The sequence below is a fragment of the Buteo buteo genome, chromosome 2 (genome assembly GCF_964188355.1).
Source record: "Buteo buteo chromosome 2, bButBut1.hap1.1, whole genome shotgun sequence".
Taxonomy (NCBI): Eukaryota; Metazoa; Chordata; class Aves; order Accipitriformes; family Accipitridae; genus Buteo; species Buteo buteo.
The window spans coordinates 35,979,836-36,006,766 of NC_134172.1; the positions used below are offsets into that span (position 1 = coordinate 35,979,836).

Consider the following 26,931-nt stretch of genomic DNA (forward strand, 5'->3'; position numbering starts at 1 on the left):
GGAAGACTTACCTTCGTTGGGTTTTGCTGTGTAACTCGGCTACCATCCCCATGGCAGAAGATAGTAGGACTCCAGGGCAGATGCTCTGCGTGGCATGAAAGCCCCCTGGGATGTGAAACACAGCAAATATTCAGGAAGTTTGTTTTCCAGGCTGAGCGGTTTTTATCCATCAGGAAGGAGGAATCACCCCTACATAGGGTAGAGCAGTTGTCCCCATGCAGGTTAGTCCCATGCTGGCCCCAGAGCAAACTGCTCCTACCTGCTGCCTCTCACCTTCACCCAGCTCCCACAGGAACGGCTCATCACAGGCCTCTCTAACCACTTCAGTTAAAATCCACAGAGCCCATTGAGCAGCTTAAATTGCAGGTCTTTGCCAGTAAAGCTTCTTTTGATTGACAGGAATGGAGGAGCCCTTGCCTGAGTAGTTCAGCAAGATGGTCTGAAGGGACAACATCTGGAGTGCAGCAGCCTCTTCTTGTGGCTCTTCTAGCTGTAAGGCAGCTATCCTTTGCTCTATACCTTCCCATTTGCAAATCATCTGAAAGGTATCGTCACTCTAGCCTCTTGTGACAACCTCCCAGCAGGGCTGATGAATGGAAGGAGAGCCTTTCAGTGCAAAGTTAGCTGCTTGTATGGAGCAACATGTGGCTTGAAGTAATCCAGCTAACTGGAACAGGTTAGGAGATATTCCCCAGGTCTCCTTCTGGGCTACACTGTGGGGAGCAATGATCTTTAATGAAGGGACAGTGATGAACAGCTGGGAACATAAATTCTTCAGCTTGTACAGCTGGATCTGGAAAAGGATGTCTGGCTGTAAAGTATCTTTAAACATCATTATAGAGCTGTGCCAACAATTTGGGCTTGTACTGTTTTAATTATTCCAGTTAAAATTCTCCCTACCTGTATATTAATACTGCCACAAACACTTCGTAGGTCAGGCTTAAGACTACTTAAGGTGCAGGCACTTAGAGGATTAAGTACTGCCTATTTGTAAAGCACTTTGAACAGACATCACGCTGTAGGTACCAAGTGCTATTTCTGTGTGAAATAGCCAGGTTTGGCTTAGCGGTTCCCAGGGTTTGCAAGTGGAAAGACAGGACAAGCCTCAGTGGCATTACAGACTGCTCGCAGCCCATCATGGGTTCTGCCTTCCCCACCGCAGACCAGCTGAGAGGAGGGAGAGGAAACTGCACCAGCAGAGATGCCCGATGACAGGGAAAAGCATTTGCTGTCCTCAGTAAGAGGATCAAGTGCCGATAAGCAGACTCCAGAGGATATGAAGATAGATTTACTCCCCCCCTCTCCCACAGGGACTTCTCATGGTTGCTCCGGGCTCCTCTTAGACTGTGCTGTGATGATAAGGCACAGCTGAGGCCCCATTAACCTCATCCCTGCTTCTGAAACGCTGGTACCAGCAGGTCCCACCAACCAGAGATGGACGAGCAGCTCTGAACAGGGTCAGGCTCCTGACCCTCTACGTGGGTCTGCATCCACCTCGCAAGCGCAGTGAGGGTTTGTGGAACTGAATGACTGGAAGTAAAATATTCCAGTTAGGAACAATAAGTATGTGTGATAGGCATGAAGGCACAGAACCCAGACTTCATTAAGGTAGTTTTTATATTTTTAAAAGCAATATTAAAAAACACTGGAAAATGCAAGATACTTGTAACAGTTGCTTCTACAAGTTTTAACCTTGTATTGCTTGGCCATTTTGACATATAAATTATTGCTTACTAGCTCTCATAAATACACGACACATAATATGTACAGAGGCAGACAAGCATGTAATATGAAAAGGAAAACATTGGCAACATTGATTCTGGTAAATCTGATTATTTCATACATACCAGGTCTCATAACGGTGGATAACTACTAGCTGTAGTCCCTGAGAAGTTAGGTAAATACCTTGATTTGGGGTTTTCTATTTTATTACTTTTAATGCAAGCTGACAGCATTATGGCACTCAGAGAGAATGAACAGGCAGGTGTTCTTACCTCAGCTCATTGACTTCATCCCAGTATTTAACAGTGTATAAGATGACAATAAATAGGCTATGCAAATAAATATTACTCTGCTAAAATGTTTAGTATTTACATCTTTCTTTGTAATTTTACAGCAGCACATCGTATTATTTCTGATAACACCTTTTTTTTTGCCACTGTCATGCAAATGCAATTTACTTCTATCTGAGATGGGGCTAGAATCAAAAAGCTGTGTCATAGAAACATCTAAATTTGATGCAACAAAAATCCCACATCAGAGGTATAAAGTGACCCAGCTTTTTTCCTTTGTTCTAATTACTTCTCCTAGCTACTAAAGAAAATATGCAGAGTATTTAAACCTGGGTGCAATTGTGATAAACTGAACTTACAAGATTCATGGATTTTATCCTATGTAACATAATTGCACTATTGAAGGATTTAAAAAAAATAAATCACACAATATCACCAGTGCTGGACCCTGGTAGAGGCTGTATAGTGTCCCACTTTCCTTTTCACAGGGTTTACTTCTAGTTCTCCTCCCAACCACCACACCTTCGAACTGCTTGCCAGTGTGCAGCCTAGCTCTGCAATACTTCACCTGTTGAACAAAGACTCTGAAGGGCCTTTTTTTAATTAGACTTACTAGCTACAGATTTGGGTTATTTGCCTTTCCTTTATGGTAACAGTTATAAGGTCCATATTTTCAATGTGAAATTGATGCACCCACCTTGGCCCCTCAGACCAGAAATTTATATCCAAGTTATGCAGACCACTATGAAAACTAGTTCGCAAAGTTTTAAACAGTAGTCTAATTAACCACAACACAGCTAATGAGGTTAATGCTGGCTATGTGCCTTCAAACTGATTTTAAGCAAGCTACAAAGGGTAGGCAACACCTCATTTAGTATAAAGTTACAGCGGTGCAGATAGCCAACACTTCAGCTGGCTTGAAGTCTACTGGTACAAGTTAACCCATTCATTACCTTCAACCATTTTGAACAGGCAGAGTGAGGAGCCTTCAAGGTGGCTCTAGCATGCTTTCGAATCAAAGCCTGAGCACAGAGTCATCTTCCTTCTTTTTTTTCTTTCTTTCTTTCCCTTCTTTCATTTCCTTATCTTTTATTCTTCTCTGGCACCACTGCTGCTTCATCAGCAGTAACTACCAAAACTATCACAGAGCCAAATGCAGTGAACTGAGAAACAGCCCTACTTTCTCACCCTGAATACCTTCTAATGCTCCCTCTCCCACGGATTTCAACAGAACAACTTGTGGACTAGAGTGTTACACCACATGAGCTAAAGCATGCAGGCTGGTCTACATACAGGCTCCTAAAAATAATGCCACAGTAAAAAAAGATTTCACAAGGGGGAGCTCAAAACCCAGCAAACCACCCAGGTAGTGCAGCTAGGGTGGGAATTCAGGGAGTGCTGTAGCCAGGCGAAGAACTGCAATAACACAAGCAGCAAATTGTATTTGGTTTGTGTTCTTACACTGCAGAAAGGAGCCCGCCGCAGCCAGTATCCTCAGCTGAACAGTTTTGGTCTGTTTGCACAAAAGAGTTATTTACAATATGTGCAGTCACATCTACAGAAGAACATAGGAAATTTTTACTCCATGGCCAGCAAGAGTTTATTTTTTTTTCTTTTTACTGGGTAAAAAGAAGATTTTTTTTCTAAAAAAAAAAAAAAAATCATATAGTATTTGATAATAACAAAGTACAAGCAAATACATTTCTGAAACATCTGTTTCCTTTACAATAGATCTATACAATATTTCACAGATGGGAAAACCAAATGCATTCTACAGATTCCCCCACAGACTACTTGTTAAAGCTGCTTTTTTTAATCCCTTTAAACCAGAGATAACACAATGATGAAGAGCATGCTACTTCAGTATTCCCACATTTCAGTAAAGGAGCATTTTCTTGGAAGTCTTACTCATGTGGAAAGCATACAATAAAGATGGGCGAGCAATGCAATGTATCCTCCCTGCTCTGTAAAGGGACTGTAACTGTGAGTCAGTGTACAAACACATGGCAGACAGAGTAGCACACTGCACATTGCCTGTGGCATTCACTAGATTATTTCAGGGCAAGTTCTTAGCACTGAAAACCAGAGCTACGGTGACGGTGGTGCTTAGGTGTAGGTCAACTGTAGACAAGACTTTAGAAATGCTGCCTCAGTACGTGCCCAGAAGTAGTACTTTTAGCTACACGAAAAATGGCTAGGGGAGGGGTGTGAGAGGGGCAGAAGCAGTAAAGGGACTCTGATACTGAGAGCCCGGTGCGTATGCAGGTAATTACACTGGTACCCTGTAAGGTGTACCCTTTTGTTCTTTAAAAACTAGAAATGTGTGCAAGTTAGGTGGAATTTTACCTGCTGAAAAGAGTAGTTCCAGGAGGCGAGTTAGGAATGTAGGTGATCTAGGCATTGCCTCAGAATAGACACCATGGAGGTTGTAATCCAAGCAGAAAACAAAGCTCCTGCTATAATAATTTATAACACGTTAACTGCAGGAGCTGGTACTGTATCTGAGATAACTGAAAAGGAAGAAATTAACATGTTTTCAGTGTACAAACAATTGTGTCCATAAACTGCAACCAAAGTGGATTGGCTCTTACGGTGTGTTTTAGAAAGCAGATTCTTAAGGGGCCATAACAGTGTTTGCTGCTGACCTCCACATCACGATGCACTCTTGAGTTTCATCTGGTGCGCTGTCTCTTTATGCTCCATTCTTGGTTGTCCACACTTATCTCAAATAAGATGCTCCAGTAGACTCAGGGGAGCTGCACAGATTGCACAGTATTTTTTGGCAACAATACTTTGGCAGCCTTGAATCAGTGAGGTACGTACTATGGTGAGCCGAGAATCAAGCCCCTTGCGGCACGTTGCTTGCTGAAATGTTTTGCTGCTGCGACACGACCATTTCTTTCATTCTAATACTGCCAGAATCTGCATTGAAAGCTACACTGGACCAAACAATATTTTCACAGAAACCAAGCTCCTGAGCTCAAAGGACACTGCTCCGCTCCCTCCCGTCCTGGTGACCAGTGGGGATGGCACCAAGCTTGCCCTGCAACTCTGTGAGCAGCTCCTTTGCTGGCTCTTGCCTGATTTTACTGCGCATGTTGTGTGAGCTACTGATAAAACTCAGTAAACTGTTCTTATATAGGGAAGCAACATGCTTGGCATAAACATTCACTTAATTCAAAGTGCTGCAGTTACAAGGTTATATGAAGCTGTGTACGCTCACACTCGCGGCTCTATCCTGTGAGAAAGCTCAAACAGAGCTTGCTGGTTGTCGATGACATGCAGGTGATGGACGTATGGCTTCAGCTCATGATGCTCTTTCGAAGGAACTTCGTTGCCTGCAAGACAAGAAACAGGGCATGGATCAGAAAGCCATGCTGTGCCTGCTTCCCTCTGCCGTGCGTTACAAAGTCCCTGGCATGCCAACCTGCCAGGTGCTAGACAGTCACAAGGAAGACGGCCAGTGATCCGAAGGACTTGCTGTTTAAGTGCAATGCATGAGGGAACAGCTAGATGCAGAAAAGGGGAGGAGAAAGAAAGAAGTAGGCAATGCCGGGCAGCCAGCGTGCACAGAGGGACAAGTGTCAGCAAGAAGCTGGCTCTTCCCAAGTGGAAGATTTACTCCTGCTGGCAGTTGAGGCAGTCCGTCCCCTGCAAGGGTGGTTCAAAGCTCCCTTTCTGCCGCTCTGGCAGTACGCTGGGACCTTGAGCGGGGGTGGGCGACTGAGCCCGTAACTTTTAAACAACCTTAACACAAGTACACAAGGCAGCAGGCCCCAGATAATTTCCTTCAGAGCAGGTGAAAGGTGACAGCGCAGCAGACAGATACAAAAGCTCTTCAAAGCTGCTCTGACAGGCCCTCGCGTTTTGATCTGTTATGCTTTTGATTTCTGATCCAGTAACAGAGACAAGAGTCATGCTGTCATTTCATGGGAGTTTATATGGCAAGAGGAACTAGCTGTGTAACAGACAAATTGAAGGGTGGCTTGAATAGCAGATATTTTCTGTTACAAGTTTTACACCTGACATTGGCTTGTGGGAACTTGCCACCTGTGAAACCCTCCAGCATGGCTGGTGACCAGCAGAAGTGGAAAAGGAAAAGCTAAGCCCATGGCCACAAGACCCATCAAGACAGGCAGAGAAAGCAACGAGATATGTTTCCCACACGTTGCTGACTGCTGACAAACGAGCAAAGGTTGGAGAGCTCTGTTCTAGTCCATGTCCTCAAGGAATTTTTAATAACATTACCATAAATTAAAAAAGAATACCCCTCAAAATTCCCCAAACCAATCAGCTTAACTCGCATGCTCCCTCCCTCTCCTTTGTTTCATTATCATCCTTTTCTCCACGCTCTCCAGCTACATGAGAAGCTTTCCAGGAACCGACCATCCCACTTGTTTCTAAAGAGCGCTGTATGATGCTGTGTAGGTAACGTGTCGGGATACAGAGATGACCTTTTTGTTCTGAGGGAATAGGATCCCAGCAGCTGTGCTGAGCGTAATGAAAAACATTTGTATTTCTCATTAACACCTGAAATGACAAAAGCTTGAATTATGTTATTTTTTCAGGCTCCTTTGCCTGGTTTTGGAAATGTTTGTTTCCAGGATTTGTTTTCAGGATTTAGGATATAAAGGTATTATTTCCATTAAAAAGGCATTTCAGTCTTACTTGGAACCTAACCAGTTTCTAACCCAGAAAGACTTTGGCCTGCAAGCTTAATATACATGATACAGTTCATAAACAGTAATAATATTCCTTGCTTAGTTTTGTTTGAATTCTTTCCTACAGTGAGATGCCTGCTGCTCTTAGGCCAATCTGGGAATTGATGCAGTAGAAAGATTCACATTCCTGAGAGCAAAATAAGCCCACTAGAAAAGGAAACTGTCCATAAAGTCTCAATAAATATTCAGTGAATTCATTTCATGCCTAAACGAATTTAAGACAAAAAAAAGTGCCTACAGGGATGTCTGCATAAGCTGCTTTTTAAATGCCAGCTTCACAATAAATCAAGTCTGTGGTAAAATAAAATAACAATCAGGTACTTCAAACTACCAGATTATATGATAAATCACAGGTATTAACCTTGGATTTATGTTGCAACACTTACAAAACCACTTGGAAAAAAAAAAGGCAAAAACAAGATGAAAGATTTGCAGAGAAGCTGCAAAAAAATTTCACATCATTAAAAGGAACCAATGCTACATTTTGTAATACCAAGTAAGAGCCATTCTAATTTACAGAGGCATGGTTTGGATTAATCAATATTTCCTTCAGTATCTGGTTTAACAGAATAACACCAAAAGGCACGTCCTTCTCCCTCTTCCCCTCTCCCTCTCTTACATATAACTTTCTCAAAATAACTCAAGAACAATAATACTGAGCAGCCTTTGTGTAAAAAAAAGACTGTACATACACATGGTAATTCTATAGAACAAATGTTCAGCAAAGCTCTTAACACTACCTATCATTCTCCAAGGTACATGTATTTATACATAAAATTATTATTATTATTCTTTTTGTAGGAGTCCATGCTGACAGCTGCTGAATATTCAGCTGGAAAAAAAAATTTAAAAAAATTCAAACTCTTTTTTTCCCCAAGGCTGTAGCACAATTCTGAACTTCTCTTTGGAAAAGAGGTTTTAGTGGCCTCAATAAATGACATGTTTAGTGGGTTTGGCTTAAAAACTAACCACTTCCTAAAGTAGTGTTGTGTTTGTCCCTTTCCTGTGTTTAACCTCTCTGCAGAAAATAAGAAATGCTGAGAAGGAGAAAAACAAGGTTTCTCCTCTGTGACCAACAGAACAAAGAGACCTGGGGTCTTCTGGCACAGTCCCTTAGGGTTGGATTCTCTGGTGGCTAATAAGGTGGAAACAAAAAAACCAAAAAAAAGTCTTTTGTGCAGCTGAGGCACTCGTGACCATTCCCATCAGTGTAGATCCTCCAATGCCTAAATCAGGCAGAGTTCTATTTGCAGACTTCCCCTAGCTGAGGTACTAATACAACCCCCTCTTTTCTACCTAGTCAACTACTTTCATGAAACCCAAAGGAACTTATTATCTTCAAGACTTCCACCATTTTGTGAAATGTCCTTAAGAACCCAAGCTAAGCAAACAATTGCTCTTGGTGAAAAGCCAACTGAAAAGCTGTGGTGATGAATACCATCTTATAGCTACTGGAAGCCAAGACAGCTGTGAATCCGTTACCAAAACACACAGAACAGCAGTGTACATCAGGGGCCTCCATTATTAAGCGCAGCTGGCACAGATCTTACACAGTATTTTGAAGAGGTGATATTTTTTGCAGGAAAATAATTTACAAAAAATTTGGAAGCTGTTTCTACAAATATTTTGTGAAGTAAAACTTCATCCAACTGTGGTTTTTGCTGGGTTGACCTTCCAAGAATGATGCCCCTTCTTGCCAATTGGTTAAATAATTGTCAACCACGTTTTGCTGCTGTAGTAAACCTGAGCAAGTGGAAAGAAAGCAGAAAAAAACCCCAAACCCTCAAGGCCGTACAAAGGCAAAATAAGTGGCAAATTTTGGCTACTCACCAAACTGGTTATTTCTGCAATGTCTCAATGACCGAACAGTATCTGCAATCATGTGCTGCAAAGACAAGATATAAAACATCAGTGCAAAAATCTGAGATGGATTCTGTCATTAGAAAAGCCTGAAAAAAAATCTCCTTGCCCTACACTGTACAGCAAAAAGCAACTGTAGTAAGGTATGAAATGAAGACAGCAGGAGAGAGACTTTGCTCTTTGTCTTAGTGATAATATATGATGAAACAGGGTTAATCTAGAAGGTCCTTACTGATATCACACAGATTAAATGCGGACAACTCCCTAAGAGCCCATGGGAAGTGCTAATGAAAAATAGCCAGAGTTGCTTATTTTTGTTCCTGTGACTTTTATTAAACTGAAAGCCTACAGTAGGGAAGTCCTGTGGACTGGGTGGTACTTCTGGGTTCAAGCCCCAGTTCTAGTGCATTATCCAGTACATTTGGTAGTCTGCAACCTCTTCTTCTGTCTCCGTGTGTTGTCTAATTAGACTATAAGCCCCTTTGTGGCACAGACTACATGTTAATATATACTTGTATAATGCCTAGCACAATCAGGCACCAGTATCAGCTAGGCAGTTTTCTGCAGAACGATAATCAACACAAAAAAACCCAGCCCATAGCCTAAATGCTGCAGAGCAAGGACCCTGACATCTCTGCAGACACGTACCAAATAAGACTATACTGTAGGTATACCACTTTAAGAAAAGCTGGTGCTAAGAGGGATATCGGATGTTCACTTAGATTAAGCAGAGGAAATAAAAGGTTTAAGTTTGGTTTCTCATTCAGGCTCAGGTCTTCAACTTATGAAAACTGGAATTGTTCACTATAAATCAGTAGAGTGTGCTCATTTTCACTAGATGTCGCCCATAAAGTTCTCGAGGCATTACTTTTTTTTCTTTATTTGACTGCTTCTGTGGCAACTCTTCACCAAATCTAGGAACTAATTTAAGCAGATTGCAGTTAGCAGGAATGATATAATAGCTCATACAAACAGCTGATGCTCTTCTCACATCTCCCTCAAAAATAATCAGAGGCAGAAAGGATTAACTGTCTTGAGCAGAGTATGTTTAAGACCAGAACGATGCAGAACAGCTCATCTCTTAAGACCCTGGCAGTGGCTTACAAGGCTCCTCCATAGAAAAGCTTACCAGAAGAGCAAGTTTAATGGAAACTTCATATTCCTTTCATCAGTGAATCAAAATAATTTTTCTTGTTACCCGCTGTGTTTCATTTGCCATGAAATGATGCAATCTCTTGTGCTGATGTCCTTGCACTGATTATAATGAAGTTCTAATGAGGTGATCTAGACTTCATGATCAATAGTGTGAGTACTGGGAGAGCTACAGCTTCCATCAGTGCTGCTGCTGTGAAGTTTTCCAGCTGATACCCTTTGCATTTGGCTTTTAGAAGAGAGACTGCACTATCACACATGCTGTCGTTCTTTGCTGTTTCTCCTTTGTAGTCAGTCAGCATGGGGATCCACCCCAAGACTGACATCTGAAGATGATGCTCTGGTAACGGAAGAACCTCTTTGTGTAACACTCTCTTAAAGCAGAGTCCCAAATCTCCTGGCTTTAGTAGCCTAATTAGGCATTTCTCTCTGTCTAATTTCAACTCTCTTGAATCCAACCGTAACACAGAAAATCAGCCAATTCATCTGCAAAGCAAATGCTGTTTCCTGACTCTGTAAACAGGTGCTTGCATACCATTAGTGCGATGAGTAACACACATTTCTTGTGGCCTTTCAGCCTATCAGCTACCTAGGATCATTAGCACTCCTTTAACTGAGGATAGCAAAAACTCAGGCTTGGGAGTTGTACAGATATTTGGGGGTTGAGAATGTTCAGCTGCCATGTACACAGTCCTTACAGCTGAAGGCACTAGGTAACGAGGTGTTATTTAAAACAGTAATGGACATTGACCTGTATTAAGAGTTTGCTGGAGTGTGGCTGAGATGTCATTGCTAAGATATGAGTGATGGCTGACTGGAGAAAAAAAACCTGAAGAAACCACATTTCAGTGAAGCAGCTCAGTAAATACCATGACAATACCTTGAGATGCAACAGTATAAGATCATATTTTCATATATTCCTTCAGGTTTAGTTGAGGAAGTGGGTATGGTACTAAATATCGATCTAACACTATTCTAGACTGGAGTTTATCCAACATGGAGTTAAATAAACCACTGCAATCCCTTCAACTTTTGCTAAAACTAGGTAACATTCCTGAGACAAAAGATTGTTTCATTTTTTTCGCTTTGCAAATTCCCTTCTTTATATTTTGAATTAACTTCACTGCAATCATGTCATGTCAAATCAAGTTCAGTCACGGTAGGATTGTTGAGGCCATGATGGTCTAAGAATATAAAAGAAGCAGGGATTGTAGGGAAAGAGAATATCTGTTATTAAACCAACTAATATAGTTGGAAAAAACAATGGTTCAGACTGACAAGTCGTCCTTCAGGTGAGATGTCTAATGCAGAAATGAAATATTTCAAAATACTGATCCAAATGGAGACAAGAGAAACCATCTTTGCTTTGAAATTTGTAAGTAGAAACTCAATGCATTTATGACAGTGAGTAAGTTCCTTCCCCAAAGCAGTAATCTGCTATGGTAGAATAATTCTTTTCTTCTTTTTCTGCAACAGCAATTTTGCAGGTGAGGGTCAGTGGCTTGATCCAAACCAAGCAGGAGTCAATGTCACTCCTAATTTTTCTCAGCAGAGGCCAGAAAGTGCTCAGCACAGAACAGAACACTAAGGAAGATGTTCTTCCTTGGGACAAAGCCCTTATAATTAGAAAAGAAACATGAACTGATGTATACATGATCATGTGTGATACATCTTGTTGGTCAGTTCATGCCCATTGACTAAATACCTTAGCATCCAAATGAACCAGGGTAATATGTGTACTGCCTGGCTTTCCACTGCAAGCATATTTAAATCTCTTCTAAGCCCCCACTTCCTAAGCTTGCACTATTGCCTGCATTCTTATGTACACAGGGCTTCATGAGACAGCATGTTCCCGAGGGCATGATCCGACTAATAATTTGGAGGAAATGTCAGTTTGAACAACCCTCACCCCACCACCATCACCTCAGACTCTCCCCCCTGCCATTTAAAATGCCCATTATCCATTTGCATAGAAAAGGTGAAATCCTGGCTCACTGAAGTCAATTAGCAAAGCTCCCATTGCCTCTGGAGACACAACAGTGACAGAAAGGATAGGAAATCTTACCCAGCAAGCCCAGCATACATTAAATATATACATGATTAAACAACAAACAAACAAACAAGGTCTGGCTAAGACTGGAACAAAAATCAGATCCTACATATTCACTAGATAAATATATGGGCCAGTGGGGGGATTTTAGTAACAATTATTGTGCATCAAGGGCTAGTTTAATTTACATGTTAATTGGATGTACTTCCAAAAGGCAATGAAGAAGAACATGGTAATGAGTTTTATGCAAACACCTAAAGGTCAAACAGTTAATGGACTTGGGACAAGAAAACCTTTCATTAAATGCAAATCAGTGTTCTTGTAAACTCTCCAACAAGAAAAGGTACAGAAATCAAACAGAAAACAAAAAGAGGAGCTCAGGTTCAAAAGTCAGTCTACATCTGCTTGCAAGTTGAAAGACAATGTACATTATGATATGATGTGAAATAAGTTCAACATCTGGTTCATGAATAACTCCATGGTTGCATGTTCATTCTCAAACAAGTGTAAACACATGGAGAAAATAGTTGGGAACAATTCACCAGGCACAGCCATCTGGACTAACAGTCCCATGGCACATCTAGAGCAATTGGGAAGAATATTTTAGTTTCTTCATCAAATACTCCAATCCAACAAAAAAAACCAACCAAACAAACAAACAAAAGTTTCTCCATTCCACCACTGTTCAGATATGTGAACTGTGGCTTTCAGTGCTACAAAAATGTTATCAACAAAGAAATGAAATATGCAAATTAGAGAAATCAAACCTCTATCAGTAATATTATGCCAGTGTAGATGTCATATGATGTCTAGAGTAGATGTGACCAAAGAGACAATGTCAGTAAGTGCCCTTCTACATGAAAGTTAGTATAGTGGTATTTACAGTCAGTTTAATTCATATTTCAGGCATTATTTTCTTCATCATCTAACCTAGATCAAAAATTTTACTTTCATTTAAGATCCATGGAATTAGCATACCACTGGCAAATGGTAAACTAGAGAAACCTTTTCTTTAGTGCCTTGATAAAAAAAAGGAAATATAATTCAGAGAAAGCTGAAGCAGGAGAACTTGACTGAGGAGAAGTAGTCCACAAGGTGGTGCAAAGTAATAGTTCTTACCGGAGAAAAAAAAAAGTGGACTGTGTGACAATGATGCTGGCCATTACTGGCTTAGCCATTTTACACAGAAGTGAGGGAGGAAGGAATGAGAAGAGAGAGGAGCAGAGGAAAGGGGCAGGGGTTATAGACTGTTGGCTGACTGTTTTATCCTGCTTGCTCTTTTTTACCCCTGTTTATTTCTTCCTGATTCAGCCAGAAGAAAACCTTTTAGTCTTACAAGATAAGGAAGGGAAAGGGAAGAAGAGAACATGAATCTCTTTGAAAAACAGGAAGGACAAAATTAGCTTACCAGCTTTTCAAAATTAACAAGGTTATCCAGAAAAGTTTTATTTCCTTCATGGATGAATGTTACATCTGAAAAAATAAAGGAAAAATAATTATTTTTCATGGCTTTGTTGTTTAATAGAAAGAAATAAAATTACTAAACAGCAACAAAAAGAAAAAAAAAAAGAGGAAAATATCCCATTAAGGATTGACACAATACCTTATAAAAGTGGAACAAAAGCCTGATACAATGATGACACTCAGAGATTATTAGATAACAACACTATGTACACGTTGTAGCAAGAGAATTTTCAAGTGGGAGCGCGGATTTCTTATTAAACCTGGTCTGTGTTACTTCTGGGGTGCGTATCATAGAGAGGATGGCTGGGAGCAGGCGGGGGCATCCAGGGGGATGGCCGTGCACGGCATGCTTGCTCTCCACACCCTGCAGCACCCATCCAGCCACGCTGCCCATAGCTGTGCCTGGGCTGGGGCTGGCCGGTCCCTGAGCCCAGAGCTCCATGGGGGCAGAGCTACCAGATGCTGGAGTTGGCTCTGACACCCTTTCGTCTCTCTCTGTGGGACACAATGACTCTGAAGTCCTTCTCAGAGACATGGGCTACGGCAGTGGCCAGCCGGGGAGGTTAAACACAAGCCACCAAACTGAAGTTCAAAGCCTTGACATAAGCATTATGGCTAGGGAAAAAAAACACTTACGCAGTGTTGTTGGAGAGAATTTGCAAAGGCAACAAAAAGGTCAGTGAGGTGAAAAGGAAGAGGTCTATACTTGGCTCCAGGAAGGGAACTGAACACAGTGTAATGAACTGAAGGGCGGGGAATATCAGGCAAAACAAATGTTCCTCCGTTAATTTTTCTGATGCATATTAGGACACAAAGTGAGACCTATCTCGGACACGAAATATGAAGGACATGGATAGATTCCCTGTGGGGACTGAATGTCTGACTCCAATAGTGCATCTGCCACGTTACTGAAAATACTAGCAGGAGCACCACCACCATACCCCTTATCAGCTCTCTCCTGGATGAGTGGGTACCCAGGAGACAGCGCTATATTGTAATGAGACGGCACTCCAATACCCTTGCTTCTTAAAAAGTCACAACTGCGTCTGCCAGCAGGCAAATGGCACACAGTGAGCGGGCAACGTCTCCCTCTCAGCAGCGGTGCCAACCTCCAACACACCAGTCTAACTGCGCACCTCGGCAATTCTCCTGTGCTCATCTCTAGGGCTCCCTCTGATGCCCACTTGGTCCCCCCCGTTTTGGGGGATTTTAGGACTGGGGACCTGCAGCTGGTGCTGGGGGATGCTTTGTCACACACACAGCTCCACCTTCATCCCAACCCCCAAAAGAGCCAACCTGATTTATTTCCTTTTGTTTCAAAGACTCACTCTGTGCCCGGGGGGCATTTTGTAGTTGCTTAGAATGGAAACGTTAATGGCTTCATATGCTGGTGGAAACCCAGGGCTGGGACTGACTAGGCAGAGCTCTGCAGGAAGGGTGATGGAGCGCTCCCGTGCCCCCCGGGGTGGCTGGGCTGGGGTCTGCCTCAGGCGGGCGGGCGGGCAGGATGGCAACCCAGCTACAGCCAGTCCAGCCAGCGCTCCTGAGCAAGTGGGGCAGGCACGGCATATGCTGGGGATGCCTCCGGCACCTCTCTGCCCCTGGACAGGATCCTAAAAATCAGGGGGAAAGTTGGGAGCGGGCCCTCTACACCTCCTCTGCTGGGCTGCTTTGGCGGACCCAGGGAAAGGGACAAGGAAAGGACAGGGCTTCAGGACACAGGCATTACTTGTCTCTGTGTCAGTGCAGTTAAAAACTGTCACTTCTAAAGAAAAAACTTATACCGGAAGCAGCAATTTCCAGACAGCTTTTTAAGTCAATGACAGCAACGTGTATATCTCTGAGGGTGGAAGGAACAGAAATTTGCTTTGCAGCCAACAACTATGAGTCCAGATAAGTTCAGTGGAGCAGAAAATTGCATCTGAGCTAGGCTGTAAGGGTACATCACAGTATTTTATTACATATTTGAAAAATCTGCCTGATTTTCAAAAGCTGTGTCTGTGTGCTGTAAGAGAGCTCCGCATTTAAATTTAATTAACTTTAAAAGGACACTCAAGTTATTTTTCTTAACTAAAGAAAGGTTATTAATGAATTTCTTTTTTTACTTGCAACTACTTTTTTTCCTCTTGTGTTGAAATACAGTAATTTGTTGAGTTACTAACGATTTCTATGCTATCCATGCTTATTTTATTGGTGTTGGAAATAACGTTAATACAAACATGCTTGACATGGAGTAAAGTCCTACGTACTGTGCAATACTTTGGGAATTACCAATTTTGGCAACATCTCCTTATGGATCACGATATTGAAGAAAATTACTGTATTAATTTGCAAAGTCTCCTTGCTATCTCCAATGCATTTGAGACATGAATGCTGCTTACGTGCATGTTCTTACATAACCATATTGTAGTGCTGCTTCAACATCATTGCCACAAGCTACTTGCTTATGTTTGCTGCCTTTGTTTGCAGGCAAGACATACTCAAGAACACTTAAAAAATATTGATTTTGAAGCCTTGATAATTGTATCCATCTGAATTAATGCAAACTCCTTTGATGTGTGCAAACAGGGGAAGTGCCTGATGGCTCCTGAACTGCCACTGACTGATCTGGAGGACTGCCTTCAAACATTTTAAACTTGCAGCAGCAGCAGGTTGGAATAAACAGCCTGAAGAGAACACTTTTGGAATACAGGAATAATCAAATGAATTTGCCATGTTCAAACACAAGGCAATTAATAATTAAGGACTCCAAGACAACGGAATATTTGAAATACCTGCCACTTAATTAGCTGCCCAGGTCACTGCATTAAGCAAGTAGTTGTATTTTATTTTAATAGATTTTTAAAAAATAGTTATTTTAATAGTAAGATTTTATTTCTCTCCTTCAGACCCATAAGAGACTTGCGGATCCCCTCCTCCCAGGACAGACAGGCAGGTTCTGCCTTCAGGGCGACACCAGGTAGGTTCGCCCCGGCGAGGCAGGGCAAGCACCTCAGAACAGGCATCTCGGACCAGCAGCATGACCGAGGCCGCTGCTGCGGGTGTCCCCAGCGCAGCCGGGCAGACGCGTTCAGGGCCTTGCAAGGTCTCGTTTCTCCACCGAAGAGGATGTGGCCAAAGCAACCGTACACTGCTCTACCGGCGCCTGATGGGCAGGTGCTGAAGTTTGAAAACCTGTGTGAAAATTGCTGTCTGCTTCTGTCTTAAAAGGCAGCTGTTCGTTATCCAGACCAAGCGCTACCTTGTAGATACCACTTCATCTCCCACATACATATCATAAGGCCACCTGAAGGAAAAATCACCTTACACTTATTTTAATTAACCACAACAAAGAAGAGCAGCCAAGCTTTAACGTTACCTTTCAGAAGTAAGGGCATGAAGGGGATTTTCGGAGATTTCATTTTCTTGAATGCATCTCTGTAAGCTTTGTGATTCAGAGAAGGGTCCTACAAAACCATTTGGGTAATAGAGAGAAAAATCAATAGGCTATAAAAAGAGCAATTCTAAATCCATTACGGGCTTATGATCTGAACATGATTTAGATATAAAAGGTTTCTTCAGGAAACAAGGCAGATAAAGGTTTTCTAAGCTAGGTGACTTACTAAACTGAATAGGAAACATAAACAGTGAAAGGAACAAAAGCAATTACGTTCCTCTAGATGAGGCGGTGCTAAAATGGGACTAAGCTGCAGAATAGATTCACTGGGACTGCTCTGTGATTTCCCCACAAATTTGTATTAGCAAAATCTCTTCAACTTACTATCTAGCACAAAATGTATCTCAGAATACATTGCTGATTAATTTCTTCTTAAAAAACCCCCAAACAACACCACACCAAACAACAATAAAAAATGCTAACAAAAACTGCTCCCAGATCAATGGAGCATATTGGACATTTTCTAAGAAAATAAGAGAGTATGTTTCAGTGGTGTTATGTAAGTAATTAAAGAAGTAATCTCAATTTCCCATATAAACGAACATTTTTGTACACCAGCTTACACACAATCTTGAAAACACATTACTTTATAAAGGACTCTAAGTACAGAAGCATGACAGCCATTAAAGGCTGGATCTCATGTTCCCCACGCCAGGCAGTGATCTCACCACGCACCCACTTCCATGACAGCCAGAGGAAACACTTGTTTATTCAGCCTTGATAATGGTGACAAAGACCCTTAGCCTCGGATTTTGTTGGTGGTTTTTTGTTGTTTTTTTTTTTTAAACTTCAGCTGTCCTCCTTTTCTCTTGATCTGCAGCATGTTGCTTCGGATAAAGGCTGATTAACCACCAGAGCAAAAGAACAGTTTCTAAATCGATGCTGGGGAACGGACACTACATTCACCTCTCCCTGCCCTTCCTCCAGCTGTCAGGAATACAGCCTTTTTCCTTTTTGTGTTTGGAGACCACCTCTGAGCTCTGGAGAGCTGCGTGGCCTTTGGCAAATCACAGATCTGACATGACAAGTTCCAGCTCCAGACAATAACAGGCAGCCTCCAAATAAATTAGGAAGAAGGAAGGCAGGTAAAGACAAGCAATGCTGTTCTGCTGTCAACACCATACTTACCGTCAAACTTTCAAGTTCAGTGAAAAGTTTCTTGAACTTCCCAGGAATTTTCTGAATTGGGAAAACAGAGGAGAAAAAAACAGGAAAGTTGATTTAGGCAGAAAAATGTTGAGGCATTTTTTCCCATGAGACTGCCGTGGGTGAAGCGCCTGCTGAAAGTACCAACAGGCAGTTAACCTCCACTCCTCAGCTCCAAGAGCCCTAATTACAGACCATGTTCAGTGCAATGCCAGTGAGGCATCAGACCCTGCAGCCTTGCCTCGGGGACCTGCATCCTTCTTTTATGGAAACTGCTTGTTAGCAGATGTTTCTATTTTCTTCCCTAGCTTCCAAGCCTGCTGCATTGATGTTAATATCCTTATCAAGTTAGAAGCAGTAACACAGGCTGAGAATTCAGATACTGTGATCACATCCAGGTTTAATCATTTGTTGTAATCAATTTTCCCCTAAAACATGGGTTCGAGAAATTAACAGACATCACGCTCAGTGCTGTTTGATACACCACCCCCAGTGCTGACCAGTGTTACTACTGGCACATACTGGTGGCAGAGGAAGATATCTTTCCTTAACAAACGATTATTCCACCTCTGGTATCTCATCCTAATCCCACAGGGAGGTGCACAAAGCACCTTAGAAAGGAGCCCAAGCACAAACTACCTTCTTGCTCCACATGCTATACCTGCTCTGCTCCACAAGCATCCGCTTCCTTTACCTCTAAGATGCTTTAATGGATTCACCTCATAATACTCAAAGCAATACTTCTACAGTTTGAATTTTGCTGCTGGTATTTCAGACTTGAAGAATGGTGTCTGGACCTTAAAGCCTGTCTATTTTTTCAAACCATACCAGTTCGTCTAGTAAAAGATATCCCCTCTTAGTACAAATCCTGTCTTGTCTTTGTCCTTAGACCCTGACAGCCACAATGACCGTACCAAGAAAAAAGAGATTTAGAACAATTAAGATTAAGTGGATGTGCTGTATGATTAAAATGCTAAAATAACTGAACATGGAATTGCAATTGCACATTTTTAATATCTTCAATCAGGGAAAGTTAGGCTCATTAAAACACTGCATACTGTAGAAAAAAGTAGAATATGCTTGGGAGCATACACTTGTTTAAGAATTCAAGTGCAGAGCCAATATAATTTAGCGTCTAAATGGTTGCTTAAATTTAGGTGGCTTCATTTACATGTGTAAGTAATTATAATTAATTTATAAACATTGCTCTACTTTCTAGAAGTTACATTACTAATGCAAATAACCTTCTGCTTTTGAAATTTCCAGTGCAGTAAAGTTTTACAAATAAAAAAAAAAATGCATATGACTTCATAAATATTTTACACACAGAAACGTGACATATTTACAATGATACATATGCAGATGAGCTCCTTGTTCTGACAAGCAATATATTCTGCTCCTCCTGAGGGAAGTCCACCAGCAGTGCATGATCTCTAGAGGTCTCACCACACAGCAGACTTCTGCGTGTTTCTGTGCGGGAGAGGTCTACACCATTGCTACCAGGTGCCTTTGATACGATGCTTAGTCCCTTCCACTCTCCTACCAAAGCCCAGAGAAAGGAGATGAGGGCAACCTGTAAGAGCAGGCAAGGGCTAATGTTCCCTAGAGGGGCATTTTAGAAATAGGAGAGACAAGGGGTTTCTGTATCATCATCCTCAGGTATGTATTTTTCTCTAAAATTTTTGCTTGACTTGTTATTTAAAGTTAGCTCCTCCTTGCCTATCTGAGTGTCTGTAAACTCCTCCCTGCAGAAGCAGTCACTGCCCTTGCTTCTCTGACATATGCACTGATGTTTCCATATGCATGATTTCAGCTAAGGGGGAAGACTTTGCTCTCTCTGAACAGTGTTAGATAGGTTTGTAAGTCTCTGATGGCCGTTTGGTTTCAGCTATTGGTGCTCAAGAGTATCTCCAAGGCAGGAGATCACAGCTGTACTCTGTCACTTTGTATTACAGATTGATATTTTTTGAGTACTGCTTTTTTGAGTACTGCCCACTTGTGGTGTTGGTGGCATGGGGGAGGGATAAGGCTTCACCCCATCACACTAAATTACTCCTTCCCCAATTTTTGGTTCATCAACGGATATAGTAAGCTTGCAGATACTACCACTAAATAATTTACTTGGACGGAAAAAAAATGCTGCAATATAAACAGAGATTGCAGTGGGACCCCCCTTGAAACATCCCATGCTCTGTCTAGCAACGGATAGCTTCTTTAGCAGATAATCTCTGTTCTCCAGCATGTTCCTTACTCATGGCCCATTTCCTAACTTTGTTTTTCAAGATAAGCAGCTGCAAAAGAGCTGATAAATGAGAATTAAAGAGGGTTTATTTCTACTTTCTATTTTTTTTTAAATGAAATTATTCCATAATAAGGTATTGCTTGTTTGGAGCCACCTTTATAAGACTTTCTGTTCTGACATCTACTTAAAACGCTAGGATAATTTATCTGGGGGTTTTTTTGGGTGTTTTTTTTTTTTTTAAAGAGGGTAAGATCCCCTTGCTTTGTTCTTATTTAAAAGCTCTGGAAGGACACATTTAGTTTTATTTTAATAGCTGTGTATATAAGGTTTCAGGTCACAGAGAAGTTTCCTCTACCGACACTCACTCCGTGTTTGATTTCAGCATGAAAAACCAATAATTAGAAAGAAAAGGTAATTCACCAGTATACAACCTTTGTGAGAAATGGTTTTGACAGGGTCTAAAAGATACAAAGATGCATCTTACCTCCCAGGTCTGAGACAGCCGGCTGACAGATGCAGTGTTGAGACCCATAACAATAGCAAAGAATGAATTCAGATTTCTTTGGGCTTTACAGCTGTGGAATAAAAATATGAACACTGTATTCTGATTTTTTTGTACTCAGAATCAGAGATAAATGGAATGCACAGGTATCCTAGGTTACTGAGTCCCATTTCAACCCTCAGCACTAACATACAATCATCTTCCACATAATGAACTCATTAAATGTCCTCTCATGACCACCTGCAGTCTACGTGATGAGGTCTCTAAGAAGTTTTTTAGCAAATGTTCCACTGTCTCATCAACCCTGTTGTTGGCAGGTTATTCTTCTCCCTTTGCTGTCAAAAGTAGTTTTCCCTTTTCAATGTTCAAGTTACTCTCAGCTGTCCTTTACCATACAGAATAATTCCTTGACCTCTATTCTGTTGTATTATAAACATTTTCATCCCCTTTTTCATCTTTTCTGTAAATTGTACAGCATTGGTTCCTTCAGTTTCTCTTTGTGGTCATGGCATGCAATCTACTTTTCCATATCGTTATTATCCTTCATTGAATTCTCTGTAATTTATTTTAACTTTTCTCTCATGTTTCCTTCTTACCAAGGAGATATAGTGAGACAGTGGGGAGGGAAGCATAAACATAATTACTGTTTTGGCTCTAAGTTCTTACACCTTTTTCCTATGCAAATATAAAACAAATATCAAATTATTTATTTGGAACACATCACACTTTGTCTTTGCCTTTAATTTGTCATCTATTATCACCCAAGGACCTGTGTCACAGTACTGTTCTTTACAATCACGCATTCATTTCTTCAGCTCAGTATTAGCATTCCCTAGCTGAATTACTTTGCATCTATCTAAATTAAATCTTATCCTACTGTTGTTTGCACATGCCACTAGACTCCTTAGATAATTCTTTTTTTTTTCCTATCCTCCAATGCATTTGCAATCCCTCATCATTTTTATTGTCTGAAAATCTGATTAATGTTCAATGTACGTATCCCTATAAATTAGTTGCAGTTAGTGCTGGTTCCAATACAGGTCCCTACGGAATTTGCTTGATACCTCTATTCTTTGACATTTTACTATATACAATCAGATCCTGCTTATTTCTAGTCTGTTAGGAAATTTGAAATCCTGAAATATCGAGTCCTTCTCAAACAAAAGGATTCCCCTTTCTCGTGCAGATTCTTGAAGACCACTATAAACATACATGTGCACGTGTGTATGAGAGTGAGAATCCTCTTTTAAGACAATTTTAAGTATGAATTAATCCACTGCCTTCACTGGGATTTATCATCAGGGAAAAGTACATGCCAAGGCCTTAGACCAGAAACTTGCCAGCACTTGTTACAAGTTTTATAGAGCTTGCACTCATTGCTGTGTACTATCTTGAGACGGTGTATTTCTCACTTCACTTCAGCTGTCTTTAACTTTTATCCTAACTTTGTTGCTTAGACTGCTTTTATCATTAAAGTCAGGCAGCTCCCAAAGCTAATTCACTCCAAAACAAGAAAGGTGTCCAGCACAGCCTGGATAAGCAGTCTACTGGATGGGGCCATTTCTCACACAGAACTGTGGAGAGAAGGTACATCTTTTCCAGTCAGCCACTGCTTGGGAAGCAAGAAGGCTGCTATTGTAATCCATTTATTCTAACCCTATGCTGACCTGTTTCTCTAACTCCTCAACATGTTAATTTCTAACAACATGCTAATTCATTGTCAAATTACTTGCTTGCTATTTTAGACTAGCTCATCAACAGAAGCGTAGATAACTGTTTCAGAAACTCTGTCTCCCTTCTATGTATTGACACACTTGTATAAAAGCCTTCCATCTTCTTCAGGTGTTCCTCAACAGTGAGGCACACAAATGCTGAACATGAGAACTTAGTCCTGGTGCTTTGCCAACAAGCTGGAATTCAAGAGACACAGATTCCTGGCCAAGTCTGGGAGCAGCGAATAGGGAGCAGCCAGAGCTGCTCACACTCCCTACCTCTCTGCCTTAGTCTTAAACGAAGTATCAGGGCTGCTTGGCTTGTGCCTCATGATGAGAGTCCTGTGCTTAGCACACCATCCTTCCACCCTAATTATTCCTCTTTAATCAGCTTTTCCAGAATTTATGAGATATGATAACGTCTTCTTTCAGAAAGCTGCTTTTCTGATTAAAAAAAAGATCCCAAGCGAACTACACACTCACTTATTTGTGTATCAATTATATCACCATCTACGTAATATGATGATGGGTGCTTCCGCAGTGCACTGGGAGAGCCTGTCTACTATTTACTGACAACTATTTAGTCTCCACAACTTTGGCTTTTCACTTAACAGAGATGGAATTAATTCAAATAGAGCAACATTTTAGTCTGGTGACAAATATATCCCTATTCATGTGGGACAGAGATGCAACTTTTCCTGGAATGCAAATTAATGCTACTGTGGTACAAGCAAGGCACACAGATCAACCGGTTTTGACGTAATTGGACCAAACTTGGCCATTGATACAGCAGAAAATGAACTTATTACTGGATACCACACAACTTGCAAACTAAGTCAAATCACATTTATGAGTTACACTAGATTAGATTAGAAGAATTCATTTCACCAAAGGCACTGCTTCAGCAGAGAATAGTCCTTTCTATGTAAGTGCCTTGCAAATTAAATCAACCCAGTTGATGAAGGGAACAAATTACACATTTTCCATGAACACGCATATTCAAATATTGCAGAAACCAACAAGTGGAGAGAGGCGAGAAGAATGGTTGCACATATTTAAATTGCTCCTTCTCCTTGGTTACTAAAATAAGGGTGATTACAGAGAAAAAGAACTCTCTGTGTATAGTATATATTTGTGTTCTGTTCCAAGGCATCAAGTAAATGCCAGCACTATTTAGTAATAGAATAGACCGTCAAATCTAATTAATGAAGACGCCCCCTCCAATAAATAAAAAAAAAGTACTCCAGAGAGGATTACATGGGGCAACAGCTTACTGCAGCTAGTTTCCTCTCTAGATGTAGGACTTTAAGATTATAACAGAGATTTTGGGTTCCGTGTAGTCTTTGGTGAATAACTGTGTTGCTGCTCAAATAGTTTTCTAATACCATCCTCAGGTTATCTCTGCTAAGAAAGGAGGCATCTGTACCATCAGGGATTTTGCAGCTGATGCTACAGATACAGCGGCTAAGCTGCTGGGAAACATTTGATCAGTATATACTCTACCATGTCTAGTTTTGGCCAGTGTTTGCTGTTGTTATTTATGGACTGTTTTATCTAGGTATGCTTACTACACTATTAAAACACAGGATGACAAACTGGTTTTCTTTCTTTGCTTTTGCACCTACTTCTCACCAAATAAAGCATGTGAATTCAAGGATTTTTGCTGCAACTTTAGTAACTTACTGGGCAGCAATCTTGATGAACTTTTTCACTAGCTGTACACGTTTGCAGAGCTGGCTGCAGAGGAGTATCTCGGTGGCAACCCAAAGCTGGACCTCGTTGCATCTTTGAAGCAGAAGACTAAGATTCTCAGTGTTTTCAGCACTGCCCTGTCTGCTGAACGTGAAGTATATCAGCTCTTGCTGGAAGACAATCACAATATTATTAGGGATATAAAAACAATTTAAATGTAAATGAATTATAAATTATTTAGAAGTATGTTTTTGAAACAAGACCTGGTTACAAATGGTTATTTTTTCATTCTCCATGAGCCAACCACAAATGATTCAGGGTCCAGGTTTGGCTTAGGAAAGTCTAGAGGCTTGTTACAGTAGGCAGGTGGACTGGAAGTCCTGCAAGACATGCTTTTATTGTGGGATTTCCTGCAGTTCCTGTTCTGGCTACAGCCAGGTATAGGACATAAACAATCTGTCTCTCTGTATTTCATCAATTCTGTTCCAGTATGAAAAAGCAACCATATCAGACCATTGCAGAATATGAAAAAATTTCCATTCAAACTTATTCCTAAAAATAGACAAGTTTTCATCAACAGAGGTGTGGGTCTTAATTTCTGTGAAAAAACAAAACCACTTGACCAGCTCTAGATTTAAAGTCTCTAACCTGAATAAAAGAACCTGAAATGAAAGATCAAGGAAAACATCTGATGAGAAGCAAGGGAATTTCCCATTCATTCTTCTCAGAAAGCCAACATGCTTTTTAGTGAATGATATTTTCAAGTGACATTTTGTACTGTTAACTGTGTATTTTACTCAGCAGCAAACACCAGAACCTATCAAAGTCACTGAAACAACCCAGTGGGCACTGAAGTGGGCCATTATCCCATTTTGTGAAGCCTGCCCAGTATTTTTTATCTCACTGAAGCATAGCAAGAACAGTAATGCAACCATCTAAATTGCTGAAACTGTGAATTCTTTTGTGGTTAAAGTGATATCAAGGACGCCTATTTGTGGAGTTCTATATTTACAGAACATTATCAAATGCAAAGGACAATTTGCATATATAACATACTCACACAGACAGTTTTTAGAGAATAATCATGCTCTTCTACTCTCTCTCGAGGCAAATCTCAATATAACCCACCAGGTATACAGGGAACATATGAGACAGCCCAGCACAGGGAAGTTACAAACCTTTGACAAATTTTTTCAGTATCAAGGATTGCGACACATCTCTTGGACCCGGACTCTATGTCACCACTACTGAGCTGCCAAATCATGCTGTCATGACGGTGAACTGAGCATCAAGGAATACTGATGCTCCAAAATGCATCATAGTAGCACAACGCTGCATGAGAGTAATATACCTGGAAGTGGATACAGTGCTACTTACCTCATGAATTGCATTGAAGAGGCTCCAGTCAAAGTTTGTTAGTTCTAAGGCAAGATCCCAGGTGTTGATTCCCAAAATTCTCACAGACTTTTGCTGCAATTCCTCATTTTCAGCAAATGGGTTCTAAATCAATAGCCAAGAGCAAAAAAATCCTCAGCAAATGCTAAAAGTTCTGCAGTGAAACAGCTACTGGACCAAGGTACCAAACAGACCTGAGTAAGTAATCTTCTCTAAGTGCACACTGAGGGTTTTTTCCCCCCACTAATCAAAATCAAGGAGTTATAGCCTATTTAATAAATAGTTTGAAACAGGAAATGGGTCAATAGGATCATTGATTTGCTATTGGATTAGGCCTTCTCCCTCTCTCTCTCTTTCTCTATACCTTGAATATAAAACAATGACCAAGCAGGCGGCATAATGAAAATAAAATCCCTGAAACCATCAGAAAACAAAATCTGAATTAGGACACTGGGAAATTTTTGTATTATAAGATAAAGGAATCATTCTGCAAACATAGGGGATTTAGAATAAATACACACTACTTGCCCTCCAATCCACCTTTACAAATAACATAAATCCATACATTTTATGATTAATCTACTCCAAATGTAATCACCAACAAACAGTAAACCACTGTGGGTCCTGATTCATAGAAGTTACTTAGCATATTACTGTGGAGTGTACTGGTACTGCTGATGTTAAGGGTCATTTGACATTTCCATTATTAGCTCAGATTTTCAAAGGTTTGCATTTCTCTTGGGTTTTTTTTACCTCATCAGGCTGAAACTTGGCACATGAAACATCTGCCAAGATGAAAGATTATTCTTATCAGTTAAGCCATTACTTTGGTGCTATATTTCTGACAGTTACAGCAAGTTTCACAATTTTTATTATGTAACTAATGAAACTAGATTGGCTGTCACCTGTCTGCACTGGAAACCTTCCCTTAATATTCGCATTTTCAGAGGTGGCTAGAACACCAGAGATAATGGGGATAACAGATTACAATGATAGCAGCATGTCAGCTCTTCAGGGCACATTGATCCAACAAAATGTAAATAGACATTTCTCATCCCTAGGATGAATGCACAGATCCTAGCAGTACTGACAACATGTAAAAGTCAGCTGCGATACTGTCCCTGTGCTTTCCTTGAAACATCTGCATAATTAGCAGAAAACTATTGAAAGAGTAATTCTTTGAGCGCCTGACTGTTCCTACCTCACTGAGGTTTTGGGAAATCATAGGGGGAAAGAGTTTGCAGTCCTGGTTTCTGAGGACAGAGGGAATGAGGGAGACCTGCTACCCTTCAACTTGCTCCCCTCTCCAGCACCAGTGAGAGGATGGAGAGACAGACAGAAGGAAGGGAAGAGGACACACTACTCGCAATATATGCCAGCCACAGACTGACCATGGGGCTGCCACAACACTGGGGTCACACTGATACCCAGTAATTCTGCTAGAACTCACACAATATTTATTTCTACATGTAGTAATTCCACGGAGTGTGTCCATCACCTCATATGATTATGCACCAGCCACTTTAAGTGTTACAGAGGCACAAGGG

The 26,931-nt window shown here is 41.0% G+C and overlaps 1 protein-coding gene across 2 annotated transcripts in view; it reads right to left on the minus strand.

Moving 5' to 3' along the window:
* Positions 1–1,599: 1,599 nt before the first annotated feature.
* Positions 1,600–26,931, minus strand: part of RAPGEF5 (Rap guanine nucleotide exchange factor 5) — a 166,675-nt gene continuing 141,343 nt past the window's right edge. For both annotated transcript variants that reach the window (XM_075050588.1, XM_075050581.1), the window contains exons 19-26: positions 25,367–25,489; positions 23,981–24,159; positions 20,568–20,658; positions 17,824–17,874; positions 16,618–16,705; positions 13,204–13,268; positions 8,564–8,618; positions 1,600–5,350 (exon numbers count right to left, since the gene is read on the minus strand). In XM_075050588.1, the coding sequence (XP_074906689.1) occupies positions 5,232–5,350; positions 8,564–8,618; positions 13,204–13,268; positions 16,618–16,705; positions 17,824–17,874; positions 20,568–20,658; positions 23,981–24,159; positions 25,367–25,489 (771 nt within the window). In that variant the 3' untranslated portion in view covers positions 1,600–5,231. The remainder of the gene's footprint in view (positions 5,351–8,563; positions 8,619–13,203; positions 13,269–16,617; positions 16,706–17,823; positions 17,875–20,567; positions 20,659–23,980; positions 24,160–25,366; positions 25,490–26,931) is intronic.